At 38.1% G+C, this 26,545-nt stretch overlaps 1 protein-coding gene across 2 annotated transcripts in view; it reads right to left on the bottom strand.

Moving 5' to 3' along the window:
• PLXDC2 (plexin domain containing 2) overlaps positions 1–26,545 on the bottom strand; it is a 426,407-nt gene that overhangs the window by 21,205 nt on the left and 378,657 nt on the right. For both annotated transcript variants that reach the window (XM_061435962.1, XM_061435963.1), the window contains one exon: positions 17,677–17,837. In XM_061435962.1, the coding sequence (XP_061291946.1) occupies positions 17,677–17,837 (161 nt within the window). The remainder of the gene's footprint in view (positions 1–17,676; positions 17,838–26,545) is intronic.

Genomic DNA, 26,545 nt, shown 5'->3' with positions numbered 1-26,545 from the left:
TGTGTGTCTCTCCACACTCCTCTTTTCCTCCTAATAAACACTTTACTTATTTCACTATCTTTGTGGGAATTCTTTTCTGCAACAATGAAGGGCCAGGGCCTTGTCACTGATCACTGGTCTAGTGGCTATGATTCACCGCTCTTACTGCTGTGGCCTGACCTCACTCTCTGGCCAGGATCCGAAACCCTGCTTCAAGCTGCTGCAGGCTGAGGCCACCTGAGATCAGAATCACACTCTTTCAATTGTGAACTCAGTGATAAGTTCATTCTTCTCTTGTTAAATCCGTATGATGCACCCAAACTCCATCCAGTTCCAATTCTCTCTCAATCATGTATTTCATCACCATTTTTATTGAGAAGATTAAGCCACTAAGATGCTAACCCTTCCCCTTGTTCTTCACTAAAGACTTCATATCCACTGATCCTTTCTTCTTGTCTGAAATAAAATGATAGTCTCTCTCCATGGCATAGCTAATTGCATTTCCTACTCAATCCTGTGCACCTTAAAAAAAAAAAAAAGTTCATTTTTTTTTTCTTTACCTTATGCCTACACTCAACATCAGAAAAACAAAGAACCGCCTTTACTTGATTTTCTTTGGCGGGGGGGCTCATTACTAAATCTCTCTTGAATGTCTGACTGAATCCTCTGCCTTCACATTATACAATCATTTTCGCCCCTTAAATCTGATGTCCCCACCTTCCCTTGAAATTGCATCCTCACAGATGACAATCTCTTTGTCAAGTTAGTACCTTTTATTGCTTCAAATTCTTTGGCGTCTCTAGAGCTCTTTATAATGATGGGTACTCTTCATTTCTGATATTCTCCCTGTTGCTGGTTCTCTAAGATGGCATATATTCTTGCATTTGGGTTTTTCCTTTTGTTTTCTTTTTTTTTTTTAAATCAACTGTCTCCTTTGCTGGTTTCTAAATGCTAAATGTTAAGATGTCCTAAGAGAGCCATGAACTCTCTGATCCCTCTTCCCAGTGGCATTCTTTATTCTCTTGGAGTTCAATTCTCACTGTTGTAACTTTCATATTTTCTCACCTGACTGCTTTATCTTAATCCATTCCTTCCCTTCAGTTGCTTTTTTGAAGAGGCCCAACTGTGATTTGACCATCAGCTCAAAACAAACATGCTTAAAATCCACCCCTCTCACTTTCTTTCCTAAGCTAACTTTGTCTTCTGATGTTTCTAATTCTAATAACCAGAAAATTTTATGTCCCTGTTTCTCAGATTTTGTACTTTGGAATTATCTTTGCTTCTTTCTTCTTCATCCCACACTTTCAACGCAAAGAATCAGGACACCCTCTCTACCATTACCATGAATTAGCTCTAGGAGTTTTAGAAATTGCTTAACTTCTTCAAGTTACCTTCTCTGTACAGCAATGACTACATTTATGGATCTCACTGAGAACCAAAGAAAATTAACTGAAGGCACTTTCAGATACAAAGTATTAAGCAGGTGAAAATGGCTGAATTCTGTCTTCTGCCTTCACATGGCTCTTGAATTAGCTTCATTCCATTCCTTCTATTAATACCCTACTTCAGCTCCCAGTTCTCATGTCACACATGAACTACAAATACAGCCTTCCAGCTCTCCTGTGTGGGTCCTTTCTCTCTTCTCCAGCTGTCTCCAGCCCATTTCCCTAATGCCTTTTCAATTTCTACTTCTTTATTACATCACTGATTCTGACTGCCTGTAGAGTGAAGCCCAGATTTTGTAGTTAGTTCTTCAAAATCTGTCACATGTAATCTCCATCTGCATTAAAGCTACTCCCAGTACTTACCATAGATACCAATATACAGTTGAATAAACCAACCAATCTGAACCTTCCTTGATTTAACATTTTTGTAAAATCATAACAGACCCTACTTGCATGTGAATGCCATCTCCTCCTCCACAGCCTGGCACTCACTTGAGACTCTGCTCAAATACTGTCTCTTTAATGAAACTCCCCCTGATTAAATTAATCTCTGTCTCTCTTTCCTAAGAATTTTTCAGTCCTTGACTGCACTATTTTGCCCAAGAATGCTCAAACCATCGCACAATTGCACTCATCTCACATGCTGGCAAGGTAATGCTCAAAATTCTCCAAGCCAGGCTTCAACAGTATGTGAACCATGAACTTTCAGATGTTCAAGCTGGTTTTAGAAAAGGCAGAGGAACCAGAGATCAAATTGCCAATATCCGTTGGATCACTGAAAAAGCAAGAGAGTTCCAGAAAAACATCTATTTCTGCTTTACTGACTATGCCAAAACCTTTGACTGTGTGGATTACCACAAACTGTGGAAACTTCTTAACGAGATGGAAACACCAGACCACTTGACCTGCCTCTTGAGAAACCTGTATGCAGGTCAGAAAGCTACAGTTAGAACTGGACATGGAACAACAGACTGGTTCCAAATAGGAAAAGGAGTACGTCAAGGCTGTATATTGTCACCCTGCTTATTTAACTTATATGCAGAGTACATCATGAGAAATGCTGGGCTGGAGGAAGCACAAACTGGAATCAAGATTGCCGGGAAAAATATCAATAATCTCAGATATGCAGATAACACCACCCTTATGGGAGAAAGTGAAGAAGAACTAAAGAGCCTCTTGATGAAAGTGAAAGAGGAGAGTGAAAAAGTTGGCTTAAAGCTCACAATTATGTAAAGTTTAAAAAATAAAAAAAAAATAAAATAAAAATAGAAAAAAAAATTTTTTAAAACAAAGAGTTCTAGCATAAAAAAAAAAAAAAGCTCATCATTCAGAAAACTAAGCTCATGGCATCTGGTCCCATCACTTCAGGCAGACAGATAGGGAAACAGTGGAAACAGTGACAGACTTTATTTTTTGGGGCTCCAAAATCACTGCAGATGGTGATTGCAGCCATGAAATTAAAAGACGCTTGCTCCTTGGAAGAAAAACTATGACCAACCTAGACAGCATATTATTTTGCCAACAAAGGTCTGTCTAGTCAAAGCTATGTTTTTTCCAGTAGTCATGTATGGATGTGAGAGTTGGACTATAAAGAAAGCTGAGAGCCAAAGAATTGATGCTTTTGAACTGTGGTGTTAGAGAAGACTCTTGAGAGTCCCCTGGACTGCAAGGAGATCTAACCCGTCCATCCTAAAGGAAATCAGTTCTGAATATTCTTTGGAAGGACTGATGTTGAAGCTGAAACTCCAATACTTTGGCCACCTGATATGAAGAACTGGCTCATTGGAAAAGACCCTGATACAGGTAAAGATTGAAGGCAGAAGGAGAAGGGGACAACAGGGGATGAGATGGTTGGATGGCATCACCGACTCAGTGGACATGAGTTTGAGCAAACTCGGGGAGTTGGTGATGGACAGAGAGGCCTGGCATGCTGCAGTCCATGGGGTTGCAAAGAATTGGACACGACTGAGTTACTGATCTAAACGGAACTGAATTGACTGCACTATTCAGCATTGAATAAACCTTTAATGTTCCTTGTATTATTATTAAATTCCTATGTGGCTATTTGGTCATTCAAGTTTTTATGTTCTACAATTTCACCTATATAATAAGCTGGCAAATGTGATTATACAGAGGATGACCACATGACATTGTCCAAATTAGGACACTTTGAGAGCGAGTGGGAGAACTATTAACAACTATATCAGACAATAGATATAAACTAGGAGTTACACCTCTGTGATATTAACAGCATCTACCAGATTGCATTTCACAAGTAGGAGCTTCAGTTTGGATTGATTTTCCATGATATAAGTTGTGAAGATTCCAGTCCTCCTTAGTCTTAGCTCATAATACCATATTGATAATGTAGCTGGCAGTATCTCTTAATTTTTTGAACCAAACTGCCACGAGTGGTTGTTGTCTACTAAAACAGAGTAGTAATTTGCTGTTAGGCAATTTACTCTAAGGAAAAGCAATTTGCAGTGAGTGTGGAAACAAGCCAGCTCACGGGCACCTAGTGACTTGGTTAAAAGACGAGATAAAGCTACTTTGGTCATAAATGTTCTAATAAAAGTCGAATGTGAGTTAGTGCTGTTCTGAACAACGACAGGACTGGCTGCGGTCCCCGAGAGGCTGTTCTCATAAAGTAACTTGTATCTGGAGCATCACTGTGCTTCTCAGTGAGGTCAAAGAAAAGCAGCAAGTTAAACTCTAATTAGCCATGACCTTAGGGATGGTAAATGGTGAACTATCTTCTGTCCTAAAGGGATTGCATGTTTTAATCCACATTTAATCAGGAAACAACCCAACTGACTGGTTTGTGGGCCAGTGGACCCCAGCCATTTTGGCTCCAGAGGCTGGTTTCATGGAAGACAATTTTTCCACAGACTGGGGTGGAGGAGTGGCTTCGGGATGATTCAAGAACATTACATTTCCTGTGTACTTTATTTCTGTTATGATTGCATCAGCTCCACTTCAGATCATCAGGCATGAGATCCTGGAGGTTGGGGACCCCTGCTTATTCCATCAAATCCAGGGGTGAACCCTATTTATAATGACAATTTAGAGTAATGCTTATCAACCAAGCCAGGACAAAAAGAGATCTATAGTGTTTGACTGGTATCTCATGACGTGTTTAATTTGTATATGTTTACATAAGATGAAAAGGTTTAGAAAAACTCTAAATGGCAGATGGCAAACTTTTTATCTATTTAAGGTACTACAGAAAAAAAAAAATATATATATATATAATATGCTTGTGCTGCTGCTGCTAAGTCGCTTCAGTCGTGTCTGACTCTGTGCGACCCCATAGACGGCAGCCCACCAGGCTCCCCCGTCCCTGGGATTCTCCAGGCAAGAACACTGGAGTGGGTTGCCATTTCCTTCTCCAATGCGTGAAAGTGAAAAGTGAAAGTGAAGTCGCTCAGTCGTGTCTTACTCTTCGAGACCCCATGGACTGCAGTCTACCAGGGTCCTCCATCGGTGGGATTTTCCAGGCAACAGTACTGGAGTGGGGTGCCATTGCCTTCTCCAATATATATAATATATGTCTTTTTTAAATTTGAGAAACTTGTCCTATTTATTTTGGAATTTTGGATACATACTATCTCTTTTCAAGTCAATTCAGAAATTGAAATAAATAATTATGATCCTATCTATAAAAAAGTGAATCACTGTGTTGTACCATTGAAATTAATACAATGCTGTACATCAGCTTTGTTGTTGTTTAGTCAAGAGGTATCCAACTCTTTTGTGACTCTATGAACTGCAGCCCACCAGTTTCCTCTGTCCATGGGATTCTCCAGGCAAGAATACTGGAGTGGGTTGTCATTTCCTTCTCCAGTGGATCTTTCTGATCCACAGATCAAACTCAACTCTGCTACATTGGCAGGCATATTCTTTACCACTGAGTCACCTGCGAAGCCTGTCCTTCGACTGTACTTCAATTTTAAAAAATAAAAAAGTAATTAAAATCCTAAGAAGGGGAACAATATAGCATTAGGATGGAAGGAAAAAAATGTTAAGCATATCTGCTATTAAAGATCATTGGAAGGGGTATTACAGACGCATTTATAGCTATTTTCATACAATGTTGTAACTGACTAATATCAGTGTTTAATGATTCCTTACTTAGAGCCTCCAGTGATGTTCATTTCTATCCTTTACAAAGACTCATGTAATTTCTACAAAAGCTTAGTTGAAAGCGCAAGACATTCATCCTGTGATAAAGAAGTAATGATAACCACTCTAATGATATTATGTGAGCCAGGTTACAGTTCTGGAAGTAACTCCAACATTCACAATGCTTTTAAAATGAAAGAAAGAAATAAAAAAATCAAGATGTCTGAGACAGACCAATTAGAACCTATAAAAATGACTTTTATTGCATAATCAGTGGTATTAAATCCAGGGGTTGAGAACCTGGTTTGTGAATTATTTACATCATTCTAAATCACTTTTTTTCCTGCCTCTTCTCATTTGGATAACTCACTAGTGTTTGCTTAAGAAAGGAGGGTTGAGTATGGGAAACAAATGAACCCCTCCAATATATACAAGAAGGAAGCAATGGGAAAAAGATGAATGAGGTGAAGTGAAAGTTGCTCAGTCATGTCTGACTTTGCGATCCCATGACTGTAGCCTGCCAGGCTCCTCTGTCCATGGAATTCTCCAGGCAAGAATATTGGAGTGGGTAGCCGTTCGCTTCTCCAGGGGATCTTCCCAACCCAGGAATTGAACCAGGGTCTCCTTGAACCAGAATTGAACTGGTGGATTCTTTACCAGTTGAGCTACCAGGGAAGCCCAATGGGAAAAAAGATAAATACCTCCAATAAATTTTGGCATTTTTGGCTAAATACCAATTTTTGGCTAAAACTAATGATTATCTTTTTAAAAATAGTGCTTTTAACACAATGCTGATGAAGGCACCTTGGGAGGCAGCAAATGTGCTTTTAATTCCTGGTTGCATTACACAGAGAAGTTAAGGAATTGACCAAAAGTCACAAAGTTAGTAAATTAAAAGCTAGAATTTTTGCAAGGTCTGTCCTCTTTGCACTGATCTCTTTCTACTTACTGCACTTAGCTGGTTCCTGCTTCCATTACTGTCAAACACTAAGGTCTCAGGCAAATCACTTCCCATCTCTTATTATTCACATTCTCATCTAAAAAGTGAGAAAATGGACAAACACTGGTTCTCTACTTACTATGAGCCTATAACCTCCAATTAGCCTTATAACTGTTACATATGTACCAATGATTTTTTAAAAGGGCAATATTTTTATTTATTTTTAAAAATTAAAAAAAAATATTTTGTCTGCATCAGATCTTAGTTATGGCAAGTGGGATCTAGTTCCCTGATCAGAGGTCAAACCTGGGCCCCTTGCATTGGGAGCTCAGAGTCTTAGCCACTGGCCAACAGGGAAGTCCTGAAAGGGCAATATTTTAAATCAACTTTAATTTTATGCATTTAAAACTTACAGTGAAAGATTCAACTAAAATATTCCGATAAGATTTGCATTAAAAATGTCCAAATGCATCAAGTCTTATAACACCAATGTTGCAATTTCAAGAATTACTTATAGTTCCAAGCACACAAAAGTTTATCCAGGGAAATGAAGTTTTAATTTTTCTTCAGGTGAGACATGTAATGCAAGAGTTGGGACCACTGCATTTGATTTTTCCTTAAATTTCCTGTTGTCTCCAACTTTCTATCATTTTATGATTCTGTTATTGACATTCCACTTGGATTATTTTAGATGAGACTACTTATGAATCCACCTGTCAGTGCAGGAGACAGGAGATGTAGCTTTGATCCCTGGACCAGGAAGCTCCCCTAGGAAGAAATGGAACTTGAAGTGGTCCATTTTCAGGATGAGGTAGCTGGCCTTGTGTGGAAAATTATCAACCAATGGTTTTCCACTCAGAGTCAGCCATTTTTTCTTGGAAAATTATTGGCAAGTTAGTGTTGTCTAACAGCTTATACCTGGAGGGTCCCTAAGCTAACAGGATGTTTGGGAAGGGATAAACTAAAGTCCTTGTTGAGAAATGTGGACTTCATATGGGAAGGGAGTAGAAAGAATACCCTATGAGACCTAGACGATGACATCTGGGAAGATTTTAACCCCATAGTACGTAGCCAGTGAGGAACTGGGGAGGGATCTGTGTGGTAGGGAATAAAAGAGCTTGCTGTAACTTCAGGGGTGTACTTGTCCATGAGATACCTCATCCTGCAAGACCATCATTCAAAGTATCACTTCTGCTGTGCTTTGGGCCTCGGATTCCATTCCTTGGTTTGAAGCTGGTGAGCATATTTCTCACACCTGGAGAAGGAAATGGCAACCCACTCCAGTATTCTTGTCTGGGAAATTCCATGGACAGAGGAGTCTGGCAGACTACAGACCATGGGGTCTCAAAGAGTTGTACACGATTGAGCACATATGCACGCATTTATTCAGCAAGTATTTACTAAGCATTGTGCTTGTCCTGGGGATAAAAACAATGAATGAGACAGATGTTCTGTCCCCTGGGGCTACCATATATTTATTAAAGTTCACTAAGAAGCAAAATAAAATAATACAGTGAGGGAAGTCATTCTGATTTTGTTTTAAAGACAGTCCCCTGAAAGATCTGATCAGTTAATTCCACCTATTAACCAGAGTTAATAGAAAATAATTTCAAATCTCATAACCTCTGGTTATTCTTCCACTGAAATACCATAAATCATTTCATTTAAAAAATAGATATATACTGTTTCCCAATTACACTAAATATATTCTCCTAAATAGCTTTTATAGTTGGTAAATAAAAATTTAAATCCAAAACCATGATAATTACTTAGTTTTTAAAAAATATATTCTACTTTTCCTCTTCTGTACTCCTGAAATTTTTATATCTTCTTGTATTTTGATGTTGTTATTTAGTTGTGTTCAACTCTTTGCCACCCCATGAACTGCAGCACACCAGGCTTCCCTGTCCTTCACTATCTCCTGGAGTGTGCTCAAACTCATGTGCATTGAGTTGATGATGCCATCCAATCATCTCATTCTCTGTTGCCCCCTTCTCCTCCTGTCCTCAGTCTTTCCCAGCATCAGGGTCTCTTCTAATGAGTTGGCTCTTCACATCAGGTAGCCAAAGTATTGGAGCTTCAGCTTCAGCTTCATTCCTTCCAATGAATATTCAGAACTGACTTCCTTTAGGATTGACTGGTTTGATCTCCTTCCTGTAAAAGGGACTCTCAACAGTCTTCTCCAGCACCACAATTCGAAGGCATCACTTCTTGGGCACTCAACCTTCTTTATGGTCCAACTCTCACATCTGTACATGACGACTGGAAAAACCATAGCTTTGTCTATGACTTTCTGTTATTATAGCTTTCTCCCCAATAATTCAATTTCTTTTACATTTGGATTTGTTGCTACCAATATATTTATCAGTTTGGTTTTCTTTTGACTTTGCTCAACATGTTCAGTGGCTTTTAGTTCATCTGGCCCATTTTTTATATATCTCTCTTTCTAAACAAATTCTAATCCAATTATGTTGTTTGTTAAGACATACCCAGTCCAATATTTCTCCTAATATTTCATTATCCTAATGAATTTATTGGGCTTCCCTGGTAGGTCAGTGGTAAAGAATTGAACATGATTTAGTGGCTAAACAACAAAAGGAATGAATTTATTATGTGTCTTTCCATCCAAAGCATTGTTGTTTTTGTTCAGTCGCTCAGTTGTGTCCAACTCTTTGCGACCCCCATGGGCTGCAGCATGCCAGGCTTCCCTGTCCTTCGCCATCTCCTGGAGCTTGCTCAAACTCATGTTCATTGAGTCAGTGATGCCATCCAACCATCTCATCCTCTGTCATCCCCTTTTCCTTCTGCCTTCAATCTTTCTCAGCATCAGGGTCTTTTCCAATGAGTCGGCTCTTCACAGCAGGGAGCCAAAATATCGAAACTTCAGCTTCAGCAACAGTTCTTTCAATGAATATTCAGGGTTGATTTCCTTTAGGATGGACTGGTTTGATCTCCTTATAGTCCAAGGGACTCTCAAGAGTCTTCTCCAACACCACAGTTCAAAAGCATAATTCATGATAAATTATTTAGTTTAGTTGTTTTATAATGCTGTCCTAAAAATCACACTATTTTGAATTGGTGGAAAAATAATCTATAGTTTAATTTATTATGATTTCAACCCAATTATCATTGCTAAATTAAAGTTTATAGTCTCTGTCTCTATAAATAGACTTAAGTATTTATTTTAACCAAAGTCAGACACTAAAGTCAAAAAGAAGAAATTATTTAACAAAAGTCAGATACTAAAGTCAAAAAGAAGAAATTATTCAACCGTTGGTATTATAAGTAGAGCAACCTTCTTTTAAAGAGCTAACAGAAAGAAAGACTTGGAATACTTAAAACATATATCGTGTTCTTAAAGTAACATAATTCAGGTTTAAAGACACCCAAGTAGACTGTAGTTCTGTGGGTTTTTATTTATTTATTCACTTGATTCTTTCATCTTTTAAGGATCTCCCTGTGGAATTTCATACACAAGTGTAAATTATATGTGTGTGTGCGCTCGGTCCTTCAGTTGTGTCCGACTCTTTGTGACCCCAGAGCCCATCAAGCTCCTCTGTCCATGGAATTTTCTCCATTTCCTTCTCCAGGTGATCTTCCCAACCCAGGGATCAAACTCACACCTCTTGCTTCTCCTGCACTGGCAGACAGATTCTTTACCAATGTACAACTTGAGAAGCCCCATAAAAAATATATATACATATAAATATGTATGATAAAAATATAATATGAATATATATAAAATTTATTTCATGGCTTTATGCACCATTAAAAATAATGAGTTATGGTATGGTAATTAAGGGGCTTCCCTGGTGGCTCAGATGATAAAGAATCTGCCTGCAATGTGGGAGACCTGGGTTTGATCCCTGGGTTGGGAAGATGCCCTGGAAGAGGGCATGGCAACCCACTCCAGTATTCTTGCCTGGAGAATCCCCATGGCTAGAGGAGCCTGGTGGGCTACAGTCCCTGGGGTCACAAAGACTTTGACATGACTGAGTGACTAAGCACAGCACATGGTAATTAAGAAGCAATTAGAACAGAGAATTCAGTGAGATATTAAATATTTTATTCACTATTTTTAATAATTCTTCCTGATGAAGAAAATATTTTATTAATTTAAAAACACTATAGTCTTGTCTGGAGAATTTCATGGACAGGGAATCCTGGTGAGCTACAGTCCATAGTGTTGCAAGGAGTTTGACATGACTGATGCAACTTAGCATACACATACACACACACACACACACACACACACACGCACATATACATGTTATCCAGAAAAGTAAATGAAAGATTATAAAGAGATCTTATTTTGGTAACTGCATAAATAAAAGAATCACCATAAACTTAAACTGATGTCTCAGAAACATTCAGTGATGGACATGAATAAAATTCCAGCATTTTAGACAGATACACAAAAAGTGTCTTTTTAAAAAATGCAAATGATTTTCACCTTTTTTCACATGGCTATATTTCTGGAAAGTTGCCATCTAATAAAACAACTTCTTTAAGGAGAGTGTCAAACCATTTAAGCTGGATTTTGCCTCATCTTTTCTTCACAGTAGTTCATCAAAAGTGAATGCCCCCTTTTACCTCCTCTAAGAAATAAAAATAAATATTTTCTTTCAAGAACCTACTTTTTCCTGGAGTTTACTAAAGAATGCCTTAAGGGCAACACTCAGTTATGAAAAAAAAAAGAAATGTGACTTCAAGATAAAAAAAGATCCATGGGTCTATGAAATGAATTCTCTATTTACTACACAGGTTAGTCAATGAATCATGTCTTCTTGTCTTCCAAGTGCTATTCACTAGGCAGCTGTAAAGCAAGATGCCAAACTTTTAGTAAACACTTTTTTTCTCCCCAGCAGCAGCCTCTTGAATCCTTGCCTACCTCCTTTCCTCTGGTTTCTTTCCTGGCAGCACTCCTGATTGCCAGGAAAAGTTGAGGGCCACAGCTGCCTGTCTTTCTTTCATCTCACTCTCCATGGGTCCTTGTTATTCACAAATATTTCTTGGGGTGAGGAATTCCTTGAATGACAAACTGCTCAGGAGCCTGTGGTTATGTGGGTGCTGTAGCAGCACAGCCCACAGGCCAGATGAGTCCCGAGTTCAAGTCTTGGCTCTGAAACTGGCTGTCACATGCCCCAAGTGAACTGTTTCACCATGCTGTGTTTCTGTCTCTGCACTGGAGTTGCCTCCAAAAATGGTGGAGGGGAGAAAGGACACTGGCCACTTAGCTTTCAGGAACAGTGTGCATGTGCGTGCTCAGTAGTGTCTGACTCCTTGTGACCCCAGGGACTGCAGCCTGCCATGCTCCTCTGTCCATGGAACTTTCCAGGCAAGAATACTGGAGTAGGTTAAAGTATTTAGGAATAGAGGGGCATTTTCAATAGTGATATATGATAGTATTTAACAGTGGGCAAACATTTATGTCTATAACCCATATTCATTCTGTATTATAAAATCACAGAATCTATGCCTAGAAATGTTCAGCAAACATTAAATTTCATGTAGAACCCAAGGCATTTTAATTCTTCCAAAGAAATAGTAGCTTCATGAAAATCTATTAAAAATTAAGGAACATGTGCTTATTTGAATATTTGTTCTTTGCTATTTTATTTCAATATAATGAACCCGATTTCCAAAAAGGACTTTTAAGCATGTTATTCATTCATGTATAATGAGATAGGTTTTAGTCAAACTCAAGTATCTGTTTGAAAATTACTGAGAGAAGCCAGATAGGTCAATGCAAATGAAAGCCATCTAGAAAAAATCAAAAGAAAATGCTCAGTTTAAGACCTGAAGAGGATGACAGAGAAATATAGAAGATAAGTTTATGAAAAATAGACTATTCTGCCAAATGAGTAAAGAGTGACTGTCTCAGGAGAATGGAACTCTTAGCCCCGATCCTCTAAGACACGAGGTGTAAATAGTCAGCTCAATTATTATTTAATTACACAATATATGAAGTCATGATTTGGTTTACCATCAAGACTTCCTCATTCTCAACTACTTTTCTCTTGATTTTAATCACTTGAGTCACATTCACTGAGCATTCCATATAACAATGAATTTTTAGAATTTAATCCTTGTTTTATCCCATTTTCTTTCTATAAGAAAAAGTTTAAAAGCTGAAGTCCAGGTAACATATGAGGAAGAGTGTTTGCATCCACATAATACAAAGATAATAGCTACTGTCATTATTATCTTCACTAAAACAAGACAATAGCAAGGACAGCTACATGAAGCGGGGTACACCTTTGGGCAATGATTTTGGCAGTATTTGTTAAGTGCCTTTAAGACGTTTCTTTCTTTCATGAGATCACACTTCGGGGCATCTGTTCTAGGAACATAATGTATGTCCTTAGATACACATCTTCCTGGGCTTCTCTACTGGTGCTAATGGTAAAGAGCCTGCCTGTCAAGGCAGGAGACATAAGACACATGGGTTTGAACCCTAAATTGGGAAGATCCCCTGGAGGAGGGCATGTCAACCCATTTCAGTAATCTAACTTGGAGAGTCCCATGGACAGAGGAGCCTGGTGGGCTACAGTCCATAGGGTTGCAAAGAGTCAGACATGACTAAGCAACTTAGCACGCATGCACACATCTTCCTACATGGCTACATATAGCGTGTGAAGCAAGCCCCTTTCCACAGAGAGACAGCATAGCCTAGAGGTTAAGGGCATGATTCTGGAGAGCCTGGGCTGAAACTCTGACTCCACCATGGACTAAATACATGATACTGAGCAAGCTGCTTAAATTCTGTGCCTTATGGTCCTCATCTATGACATGGAGACCATTTTAGTGCCTCACAGTTCTCTGTGAGGACTAAATGAGATAATAAATACAAGTCATTTTCACCAGTGAATTTAGTAAATGTTCACTGTTATCATTATCATGTTCATGTTCATTATCATGTTCATGGGGCCAGTTATAAGAGCAAACAATGGTAAGAACCCCAAATGCACCAGAATACAAGATGGGTGCATAAACTGTGGCCTATCCACTTAAGGGCCAAGTTATTAAATTGTCATATGGAGTGAAGTAAGTCAGGGAAACATAAATATCATATAACATCCTTTATATGTGGAATCTACAAAGAAATGATACAAATGATCTGACTTAAAAAACAGAAAGAGACTCACAGACTTAGAAAACAAACTCATGGCTGCCAGTGGGGAAGGGATAGTTAAGGACTTTGGGAAGGTTATGTACACACTGCTATATTTAAAATGGATACCCAACAGAAAGCTATTGTATCAATGTTATATGCCAGCCTGGATGGGAAGAGGGTTTGACGGAGAATGGATACATGTGCATGTATGGCTGAGTCCCTTCACTGTTCATCTGAAACTATCACAAAATTGTTACTTGTTTATATCCCAATATACACTGTTTCTGGTATTAAAAAAATAAATAAAAATAAAAAAAAAATTCATCACAGCATACACTTTTTTTTAGCATGGAAACTAATTTCTATAAGTGTTTAATGCAGTCTGGATTTCGTGGTGAAATACACAAGAAACATACTGGGTCACATTTTAACATCATGGACATTGGGATGTGTCTTAAAGTCAAGGGCATATCCCAGTTTAATGAGAAGTGTGTGATGCAGTTCACATTTGATTCAATCTGTGGTAGGAAGAATAAGGGCCTCCCAATGATGTCCATGTCCTAACTGCAAAAACCGGTCAACCACCAGACAGGCGAAACAGACTTTGTAGATGTGATTAAACTAAGGCCCGTGACCTGGGGAGGTTATCTGGGATCACAAGGGGCCTGACGAGAAGATGGTAGGGGTTGGAGTTAGTAATAGAAGATGTGATGACAGAAGCAGAGATGGAATGATGAGAAGAAGGGGCCAGGAGCCAAGAAATGCATGCAGCCTCTAACAATTGCAAGTGGTAAGGAAATTATTCTTCCTAAAGCCTCTAGAAGGAGTCAGTTCCGCCAACACTTTGACTTTAGCCTAATGAGACTGAGTTTGGATTTCTGACCTTCAGAACTGTAAGAGACTGTGTGTTGTTTTAAGCTATCAGGTTCATGGTAATTTGTTACAGCAGCAATAGAAAACTAATGCACAGTTGAATTGGTTGAAATAAGGTTCTTTTTACTTCAAGGCATCGTAAATAATGTTAGGCCCTTGGTGTTTCTGAACATCTCTTCACAGCATATGGGACAATCAACTTAAAGCTGTTGAATGAATGTTGAATGGAATAGCATACAGCCATCAGAATGATGTTTCAAAAATAAAAAGTATAAATTTGCATGTCAGTTAAATCACAATTATACTAAGTAGGCAGACACCAAGTTATGCATGTAAAAATTACAGAAAAACACAGTTATAGTGATTAGTTCTGTACATTAGGACTCTAAATGACTTTACTTTTTGCTTTTATGTTTCCACAGATTTTTTTTTTTAATAATGAAGAGGTACAACTTTCTTAATGGAAAAAAGCACATGAAATTCGCCTAAAAAGCAGACAGTAGTATAATATAGAAGATGAAAAGCAATTTAGACAATATTGATAAACACAATCTCTTCATGCACCAATAGCTCTAATTTAGTTAGTAATTCAAATCTTTGAATTCATAGGTCTGGCATGTCAGTAAAACTGGGCAGTCATCATGCATTTCTGTTGTGATTTTGCAGACATGGATCAGCTTTAATAATAGTACAATTATGATGATTATCTTAAAAAATCATCTGCTGACCAGCCACTGTGAGATGCATGAGGACGGCAGGGTGTCAAAGAGCCAGTGATGGAGGCAGAATTATTGGCAAATGACTCAATGGCAAGAAAAAAGGCAAAGAGAAGAGAAGCTGGGAACCTGAGGAATAGGTGTGGAAAGACGAGGATTCTTCCTAGAACTGCAGATCTTTGACCTTGGGGAAGGCGATCCACCACTCGACCTGTCTCTTTCTTTGTGTTATGAGAGTATAGGACACAGGGCATTAAAAGGCTTAAACACGTGAGGGTTACAGCAGCAGCTTGGTGTCTGGTCAGTCACTGAAGATTTACAGCTTGTCACCTGTCAGCCCTTGGAGCAATGCAGTCATAACCTTGGGAAATGACCTTTCTTCCATCAGAATTAAGATGGAAGCACATCAACAAGACTTAATGTGAATTTTCCAACCAAACACAATGTCTCATCATTATACAATTATTACGACTTTGGCTTCCCTAGTGGCTCAGACGGTTAAGAATCTGCTTGCAATAAGGGAGACCTGGGTTTGATCCCTGGGTCAGGAAGATCCCCTGGAGAAGGCAATGGCTTTCCCACTCCAGTAAGTCATTAAATTATCACTTTAAGTGAGAATGCCAGTTTTGGAAGACATTGTGTGTGAAAATTTAGTGGAAGTTTGAAATATCCTAGGATATTTATCTTTTTTCTAGAAAGTACTTATAGAATACCCTTATTTGAAAGAGATTTCAGTTACTTAATTGAAATCTTGAGGAAGTTAGAAGTCTTCAGGGTGGAATAAATCACCTATATATTTAATGCAAAACAGAAAGGTAAATACCAGAGAAATATATAGATATATTACTATGGATAGAATTTCAGAGGAAAGAGAGAATATGTGCGGCTGTCCTGGCAGAGCGATGGTAAGGAAAGCTTACAGGGCACATGGTGTCGAAGGCTACTGGGATCCAGAATTCAAAGACTGAAGTGTAAGAGGGGACTTTCTCGGTGGAAGGAACAGAAGGAGCAACGTCTTGGTGGCACAGAGAATTTGGGGTGCGTGTGGAGAAGAACATGAAGTGAATTGGATGGTACTGAACTCCATGTTGAAGGCAGCTCAGATGGTAAAGAATCTGCCTGTGATGCAGGAGACCCAGGTTCAATCCCTGGGTCTGGAAGATCCCCTAGAGAACAGAATGGCAGCCCACTCCAGTATTCTTGCCTGGAGAGTTCTATGTACAGAGGAGCCTGGTGGGTTACAGTCCATGGGTGGCAAAGAGTCAGACACAACTGAGCAACTAACATGAATTCCAAGTTGAGGAGCTATGGGATTAAAAACCGAACTGACAGGCAAGATAGAAACAGCCAAGGTCTTGAAGGAGGTCTGAGAAGACTGCACTTCACTCCACAGACAGCTGAGAGCCATAGGGGACTTCTGAACCATTCTTTAATTGATCTGCATTCACTTTCCACTGGTACAGAGGCCAAAGGTAAATCTGTAGTTTAAAGGTCATCACAATTTCTCACTTAACACGTGAATAAAATTCTAAGTGACTATCTGTATATCACCTGGTGAGCTGGAGAAGATTTAAACTTTTCAAGTTGGAAGCTCTGAGGGAGGTTTCCTTCACTGCTCTAGTATTTATGTTGTGTTGAAGAGCATTGGCTCCATGATGTTGGGATGAAAGCCATGCACACAGAGGGACCAGGAAGCCAGTTGTCTGAGAGACAGAAGGTGACTTGGTCACATGGACCTTATCCTGTGGCCCCCAGGCTTCCCAGTCTCAGGCCTCCTGGATACCAGGGCTTGGCTCTGGCCCTTTGTACACCAACGCTGTTCCTCCTACCTATTGCTCTTGGGCACTGGCATGTTGTACATGCAAACACAACACTCATTTTGGCTTGGTGCTCTCACTGTGTTTGAATGAGTGTGTGTGCATGCATGTGCATTTATATATATTGATAAATGTATAAAAACACACACGTTCACACAAAATGGCAATGGCACATACCATTATCTTATTGTTATAACTGTTATTTTGTAGGGAAATCTATATTTTTCCTAAATGTTTTGTAAGCATTTTAAGAGCAGGCCCATCATACTGTACTATGAACCCAGCTAATACTCAGTATTTATCGATTAGTTGATTTAAGCTAAGTCCCTCAGCCTGTGGCACATGGTACATTCCTTTTAGGATCAGAAGAACAGCTGGTTCACATACTTGCTGTAATGAGACAAAAAATATGGTTTCTATTTTCTTTTAGGTCTGGAAAAGGCAAGATGGCTTATTTCTTTAAAAGCTCCTGAGATAAGGTAACTGAACTCAGCACATGAAAGCCATCCATCAATACACGCGTGCGTGCGTGCGTGTGTATGTGAAACCAGCCAGCTCCCAAGTGCAAAGTGGAGAAAATGTGCTAAATATTAAATGCAGGTGGTGTTAGCAAATGGCTACAGTTCATCAGTCGGCAAGGTTTTCACGTACTCTACTTGACACTTACCTCGATAAAGAAGATGCTGGCTGCTGATGTCGGGTGGTGATACATATAGACTGTCACAAGGATGGCCGCGGCTATAATGAGGACCAGGATGAGAATCCCGATGATGAGACCGGCATGAAGGGCTCCTCCTTTCTTCTCGGCTGCACTGTCATCTGTAGAGGCTGGAAGAACAGCACCGCTGTCAGACATTCATGGGTGCACTCATAGATCTGCATTTTCACTCAGGGGGATATTCATATTCTTAATAAAGTACCAGTGAATTTTTTTTTTTTTTTTTTTTACTTTCTGAACGACTTTTCTTTTCCGCAACACCAATTTTAGCAGTTAGGTGCTTGGCAAATGAAAAACCCATACTCTTAATGATTAAAAGCACATTTATAACTGTGTTTTAATTTATGGTTCAATAGTCTTTATTCTGTTAAATAAGGCAAAATTAATAGCCTTTATTCTAAAAGTACTGGGGAAAATCTAAAACTCTAATTAACTGTATAATAAATTTAACTTTGATCTTTCTCATTAAACCACTGGCACTGTTACCTATGGAAAAATTGATTACTTTTTGAAATCTCCTCTCTCATTTTCTTTTGGAAAATGTGAACTGAAGAGTACCAAACATCTTTTGGTGGGCTACACAGGCATTTTGAGAAAGTCTGTGCATGAGTTCAAAGGATTATTTTCAAACTCTGTTTTAAACTGAAATGCTCTATAAAAGTGTAACAGATGGATGCTAAATGACCCGCAAATAGTTTATCACTATCTAAAGGGAACACACAGCATATGAAAATATTCTACTATGCCACAGACTAATATAATTTTCTGTAATTTTTACTAAGATGCTCTCCATTGTAATATCCATTTCAGAGAGTAAGGAAAAAGGAGAAATTAAATTTTGAAAGCAATAATTAGCCAAGCCAAGCCAAGCAACCAAATAAAGCCAATCTCTAAAGTCTTCTCTTGTTCTAAGATTCTATAATATTTTGTCTACATCTATAATATTGATGTCTACTCAGGCATTTAGAGGAGATATTCTTAAATTATGTGCACCAGGAAATTGTACCTTATTACATAATATGATGGGTATTTTTGAATCATTAGACAATTCTTTAAGACTCATAGAAGTTCTAGAACAGTGATTCCTAATCCTTTCATTAGCAATTTACATCTTTGTTATTTCCAACTTTTGCATCTATGTTTTAAACATTTTTTGGTCTATTAAACCTCAATTAATAAGCACTGATTTATTTCTTTTATCATAATTTTATTAGTAGAAAAAAACCAGACATGACTATCTATCAGAATGTGTGGTAAATACAAGACAACAAAATTCCAAATAGAGAAAAGAAATATGAACTCCCAATTCTTCCCATCCATGCTTTCAAGTTTTGTTGCTATTATTTGTTTATTCTTTGCATGAGACCCATAGTTCGTATTCAGTAATTCTTCTCCATGTCTAATGGGCTTCTCTGTTGGCTCAGATGGTAAAGAATCTACCTGCCATGTGGGAGACCTGGGTTCGATCCCTGGGTTGGGAAGATCCCCAGGAGGGCATGGCAACCCACCCCAGTATTCTTGCCTGGAGAATCCCCATGGAGAGAGGAGACTGGCGGGCCACAGTCCACAGGGTCGCAAACAGTGGGACATGACTGAGCGACTAAGCACTGCACAGCACTCCATAGCTAATAAAGCTTAAATTCCTAAAGCTTTCCCTTAACATAACAGAAGTTCATTAGTCATGAATGTATAATTTAGAGTAATCCGTTATGTAAAAGTTCATTTTCAGAGGATTCTGGGAAGATGGTAGAGGAAGAAGTATCAGGAATATGTCTTCTCACATTGACAATAATTCAAATGGCAGGATCTGACAACTCTGGACTCTTATTGAAGGCTTGTAACTTCCAGGAAGAAGGCTCACACTGCACATTGTAGTTAATTCAAGCCAATTTCACCACTTAGGACAGTGGTAGCTACCCATCCTTGGCTGCTCAGCCATGGGGCGGGCAGCTACACACTTGCTCCTAATGTAGCCTGCTTAGTCTTTGGTTAGGCCCTCTCTCCATGTCAGTAACAGTAACTATGCCATAGGGTTGCTGTGAAAATCAAACATTTCACACATATTACATACATAAGAAAGCACCTAGCATACAATAAGTACTTAAATAATGTAGTTATTACATTATTATATTTTATATGAGGCAGATTGAGGCAAATTACACTGTCAGATTCAGGACACTGCATAAATTATGTTTTGCCCTTAATATTTGTTACTTTTAAGAGTCTGGCTTCATTCTTAAGTACTTGTATTACTGCATTTTGTACACTTGGCTTTTTTTTAATTTTTAAAAGAGGACGACAGATTCCTTTCATGGAAAAGTAGGATTAATTTAAAATGTTGCACACCGAGGAAACCAGAATTGAAAGAGACACGTGTACCCCAATGTTCATCGCAGCACTGTTTTAATAGCCAGCACATGGAAGCAACCTAGATGTCTATCAGCAGAAGAATGGATAAGAAAGCTGTGGTACATATACACAATGGAGTATTACTCAGCCATTAAAAAGCATACATTTGAATCAGTTCTAATGAGGTGGATGAAACTGGAGCCTATTATACAGGTGAAGTAAGCCAGAAAGAAAAACACCAATACAGTATACTAACGCATATATATGGAATTTAGAAATATGGTAACGATAACCATGTATGTGAGACAGCAAAAGAGACACAGATGTATAGAACAGTCTTTTGGACTCTGTGGGAGAGGGAGAGGGGGGATGATTTGGGAGAATGGCATTGAAACAGGTATAATATCATATAAGAAACGAATCACCAGTCCAGGTTTGATGCAGGATACAGGATGCTTGGGGCTGGTGCACTGGGATGACCCAGGGGGTTGGTATGGGGAGGGAGGAGGGTTCAGGATGGGGAGCACGTGTACACCCATGGCAGATTCATGTTGATATATGGCAAAACCAATACAATATTATAAAGTAATTAGCCTCCAATTAAAATAAATAAATTTAAATTAAAAAAAATAAAATGTTGCTTTGGAGAATATGTGGCAAAAATATCTGCTAGAGTCACGAAAGGAAGTCTTGAACGTTTATTCAAATCTCATGTATAATTCCATCCAACTACCCCTCCTTCCATCCATTCATCCATCCATCTATCCATTTATCCATCCATCCTTCCATCCACCCATCCATCCCTCTTTATATCCATCCATCTCTTCTTCCATTCATGCATCCATGCATGCATGCATGCATTCATCCATCTTGCTCTCTTTTCATTCATGCATCCATCTATCCAAATAGCATCTGGTTCTATTTCTGGGATTAGTAATCTTTCAGAAGCATGATAAAGTCTAGTTTAATTTTGTGTGTGTGTGTGTATGTGAAGATGGGGAAGGGAAGGAAAAGACACCTGTGACTTGACCTTGGACTGTGATTTCTCAAATGGGCCAGAGACCCAGAGCCTGTTGAGAAGGCAGCAGGCAAGGGACAGTTATCTTAGGAAGGAAGAGGAGAGCTAGGGACATGTTTCACTCAAGAACTCAGCAGTTCTTGTCAATAAAACTATCTATGACTTGCAGGCCATATGTTGCCAATCTTTAGAATAAAAAATCATAATCATAACTGCATTTATTCCTTGAAATCCACTCACTCCTTTTATTTAGGCATAAATGCTTACACTCACAATGATTATTAATCTATATTTCTAATAATGGCTACTTATAATATCCTCCTTTACAAATTCTTCTTTGCAGTTCTGGTATGGATGTTAAGACACCATTTCATATCTAGTGAAACCTGTACAGAATGTAGTTTGTTACAAGCCAAGAAGCATTTTAAAACATCTTTGGATGATGATGATTTTAACAAAATAAACTATCTTCATGGATTTTCACAATATTACTAACCAGTAGACAGAAGAAATACTTAGGAACCCATGAATGTGCACATGACTTTAAGACGTGTCATAATTAGAACAAATCATTTAAGGAGAAATGTAGCAAATTTCAAAATATTACAGAGGTATCTTGGTGTCCCAAGCCCATGCTATTTCTAAATACTTCAGAAATAATCAAAATGAAGTGGCAAAAATTGTACTCATATTTCTGGAGAACTTACTCTTCTGCTCTCACTATTTAGCCAAGCTTTCTGCATCTCTATTCTAGCTGCTTTCTTTATTAACAGGTATTATGATGGCACATTAAGGAACATTGAATCTGGAGATAAAGTGAATACATCATTGATGTGCTTTGATTTCAAATTATTTCACTATTTGGTTTTCAGTTTGATACCACTTTTCAATTAAAGGGACTAGGGTTTACACACTTATGGGAAACTGCAAATAACACAGAGAACCCTCTGTGATAAAAATCATGATCACCTCAAACACAAGTTGAAATTTAAAAGGTTTAAGGAAGTGCTAGTAATTTCCATAATTGAAATTTAGTTCATTCACCTCGAGGGCAGACTGCTCAAATAAGTTGATTTCATTCCTCAGAAAAGACAATGAACAGAGATGTCATCTCTGACAATATTCATTCCTGAGGTACAGCTGATTATTCTTGGCAATCGGTAGAAAGAAGTAGGTCGAAGAAGACTCTGAACCTGTTTCAGGTACAAACTTCTAAAGTTCGTAAGAGTCTATATGAGTTGCGGGAATATTCAAAGAGGTCAGGAGGAATCTAGCCTGAAAACCAAGTTCTTATTCTAGTCTTAGAAATGTCTTATGCGCTTTCATTTACGCCCCAAAGTGAACAAAAGTTGAAGAATTACTCTCTTTCACACACACAGTATCACACAGAGGACAGCTCGAGTCTTTCATTGTTTACCTTTACCCTGTATATTTAAATACGATGAGTTAATGATAAGAGACAATAAGACCCCCCAAAGGGAGCCTCAGAGCCAAAAACAAAAGAGGAAATACATAAATATATTTGAAAAGGCTACCAAATCAAAGCCTTTTTTCTGCTCTCTTATAGACATACTTTAAAACATAAATGAAGCACAGAAAATCAATAGTATCAAAGATAATACACTCCCATCTGATCCACAGAGTGACCTATCAGTTCTTATGAGTTTCTAACTTTTAGTACTTTATAAAACACAGATCAATATTTAGACACAGAGAGGACTTTGAGAACTGTCAAATCAATCAAAGCATTATACTATCTTTTGGTAAGTTTTATAGCTACCATGATAGCAAAGATGACAGATTTTTAAAAGGCATTAAGCACATTCTGAAAATATGCAGGACCTCATGTAAATGTGTTTAATTTTCTGCACTCCAAGAAAAGTTCATAAAGTATTGATAAAAGATAAGATGAAAAAAGTAGAAGAAAGACGATAGGAGGAAAGAAGGGAAAAAAAATTGACCTTTTGTTTCTTCAAGGTGTAGCATTTAATTTTAGACCACTATGTCTCCTAGGTCTTTCTACGTCTGTTATTTTTTTTTCAGTATTTATATGTATGTAGTATTATTAATGATATTTAGAAGTACAATTCTTGAATACATTAGAAGTTTTAATACACTGCTGAAATGATCATACCCACTTTTAAATCTTGTCAGTAACTAAAGTCCAGCAATAAAGTAAAACTAAAGTAGAAACATTCCTTGTCTGAAATTTTATTCACTTTAAAGAGTTAGTTCTAAATCTAACTATTCTCTTGGCTTTTAAAAAAACCTATAAATTCCACAATATAATGTCTTTTGGGGGACCAAGAGGCTTTGGGAAAAGTCTTGCATGAATTTGTTCAAAAATCCATAAATCTTATACAGATGATGTCAAGTGTTCTTTTTTAACACTTCAGAATGAAATTGAACTACAAAATGCTTAAAATGTTAGTGTTGCATTTTTGGATTGAAAACACACGAGTTTCCCTGTGGAATATTATTGAACCCATTTATGAGCTACCAAATATAACAGCAGAAAATCAAGTAAAAGTAAAAATTTTCACTAAACTGACTTTTCCTTTGGAAGTTTCCCTTGCAACTGATCTCATTTCGTAGCTCACATAATTTCCTTCATGTCTCTTTTATTTTTATTTATTTATTTTTTTTAAATTTTCTACAAACATGATCATGACCTTGACTTCATTTAGAGTTTCTCTGGGTATTTTACATACCTTCTTATTTCTCATAATTCTCTTTGTTCTTTCATTTTCTTAATCATGGTGTCCCTATTTTTTCTTTTGGATGCTTACCAATCTGTCAATATTATTTGGGTATTAGGGTTCCTTGAAACTATTATACGAGCCATACTTAATCCACAATACGAATCACTGTGACCCTACATTCATTTATAATTCACATGATGACATCTCCTTAGGAGGGATTTGAGTAAGTACTGTGAAAAGATATTAAAATGGTGCACAAAACACAGCTAAGTGCATTATGTGTGGTGAGAATAATATTCTGGCAGGGGCAGCTGGCCCAGCTTCTCGTCTGCAGCCTGTGCTACTACAGAGCAGCTGTGAAATTTCATTCAGGGAAACATATAAAATGTTCTGGCTTAAAAGAGCTTAGGGTATGACAATCCTTTTTAAACAATAATCCGCTACCTTTTATCTCAGGAAAATAAGTCTAAATAAAATTTCCGTGAAATCATATTAAAAGAAATGCTTGATTCCATCAAAATGAGGGACTTTGGAGAGTAGTCACCACCCAGTCTGCTACTAGCTTTGTTATGTGATTAGTGCTTTTGTGCATGTGTGTGTGTGAGCATCAGAAACAGGGGATTCACCATATCTATAGCTACTGCAACACCAAAAGCAAATCCTTGTAATGATCCATTCTGGTTTTCATTTCTTATTTGTATGTGCTATGTTTTGTAATAATTGACCCGTGTCTCTAATATTTTCAGCAACCAAGATCTTTATAAGATCTAACTTTTAAAGTTTTCCTAACATCAGCTTTCTATATCAAGTTGCCTTGCTTCTTCAGGGTTCAGGATGGGGAGCACATGTATACCTGTGATGGATTCATTTTGATATTTGGCAAAACCAATACAATTATGTAAGGCTTAAAAATAAAATTTAAAAAAAGTATATTTAAAAATTGTTTTCTAAAAATCTCTACTTTTATAAAATAACTCACAGAAATCTTAGTACTTAAGTTTCCCATCTAAATAGTAAACATATTAAATATATATGACAAATATATTCACAATTACAATGGAATACCAAAGAAGAGGTTGACAATGTATTTTCAAGATCTGGGGGTACAGAAGAGAGTGACTCTTTATGCCATTTAATCCTGTCCATTTGAATTAAGTCCCTTATAGTAAAACAGTTCATTTATATACAAACATATGAATGAATATACAAATGCAATAAATGTTCACTTCCCTATCAAATCCATCATGTTTTCTGATCATAGAGAAGGAAACTTTTCACCTTGCTCCCGTCTGTGTGGAAAGATAGATGTGTGTCCAAACCACTTAGCTAATGTGAACCCTTGCTATTGCCATTTCTTTTAATCATGGCTGTCTTACCAAGTCAATATGAGGATTTCTTGAAATTATTCATGGAAATGGGAAGCTTAAGTGCATGCTGGATAAAGCAAGGATGTCTTAGTGAATAGCTTTTCCAGTGGAAAGATCAAGATCAATCTCCATGTACCTTCACTGTTGACCCCTTTGAAGGAAAACAAACCACCAAGCTCCGTAAGAGTTAACCTGTCTCTCCCCAGACTCCAGCAGTAACTGGGACATGGCCATGCCACATAGAATCTGCAGACAGTATCTGAAAAACAAAAGCCCAGCTGCTGTGGTTTGGTAGGCTGTCTAAACAAAATTAACCTTATGGAGAGCTTCTTTTGAAAACTGCTAAATATTAAGCCAGTCTCAAGTTCTTTGGCACCTGAGTTTATATTTACAATTAATGAGAACCTAAGTGCTTCCTATGAAAGCATGGGTTAATTTAGTTGCTGGAGATGTCAATTTGGCCCTTGTGGGTACCTCAGGATTGAACATTAGCCCTTGATGTTAACAACCACACAACCTTTTGCTATTTGTTGTGGTTGACGTATGAAATCTCCCAGGAGGGTAAATGGGCAGGACTATATAAATGTATCTCAAAAAGACAGAATTGGAAATTGGAAAAAAATAAAGTTGGGTAGAGCTTCGAACTATATTTTAATGTGTGTTACCAGAGCTAATAAAACAGGCACATATATCAAGGGTGGAAAGAAAAAACTGAAATCACTTGAGGACCAGTTTTGAAGGGTATGTTTCACATCAGAACTGCCAAAACATGGCTCAGATAAGGGCTTTAATGGGGGCAAATTCAGCTGGCCTGCTTGGGAAGGAAGAAGCATGCTAAAAAAGTGTGTTTATCATGGCTGTCTTCCCTTAGGTCCTGGAATATCAAGTTTCCTGGAATACAGAGCTCCACACGTTGAATGTAGGATAGAATATGGCTACTTCTCGAGGTGAGCACTAGTCTCAGCCTTACCTTTCCCATTAAATCAGCTTTGTGAACTGGCCCCACACGTGGGTATAAAGCACTACTATGAATCTTACAGTCACCTGGGCACTTAACCTGTCGAAGGATGGGCTCAGAGGACCCACGGGGCTCATTCTGATCATGAACTGACACCTGGAGCTGTCTGTGTTTGCTGAGATCCTGGATGGCTTTAGTAGAGGCAGAGTGGCAGGCAAATGGCTACAGTGTCCACGCTTTCATTCAACATGCATTCAAGCTTCAGTGAGAGAAAGGATCCCATTTCCGTGAACAATTTCAAGGAGGCTTCATACTGACCTGGTAGTACAGCCAAAACTGAGAGGCGTGCAGGTGCTAAGGCTCCAGATTAGCTCAGTGGTTTGGACACACATCTGTCTTTTCACTCTGATAGGTACAGGGTGAA

Source organism: Bos javanicus, chromosome 13 (assembly GCF_032452875.1).
Source record: "Bos javanicus breed banteng chromosome 13, ARS-OSU_banteng_1.0, whole genome shotgun sequence".
Classification (NCBI taxonomy): domain Eukaryota; kingdom Metazoa; phylum Chordata; class Mammalia; order Artiodactyla; family Bovidae; genus Bos; species Bos javanicus.
Note: the sequence above shows the minus strand (reverse complement) of the source record. Positions and strands in the feature narration are given on the sequence as shown.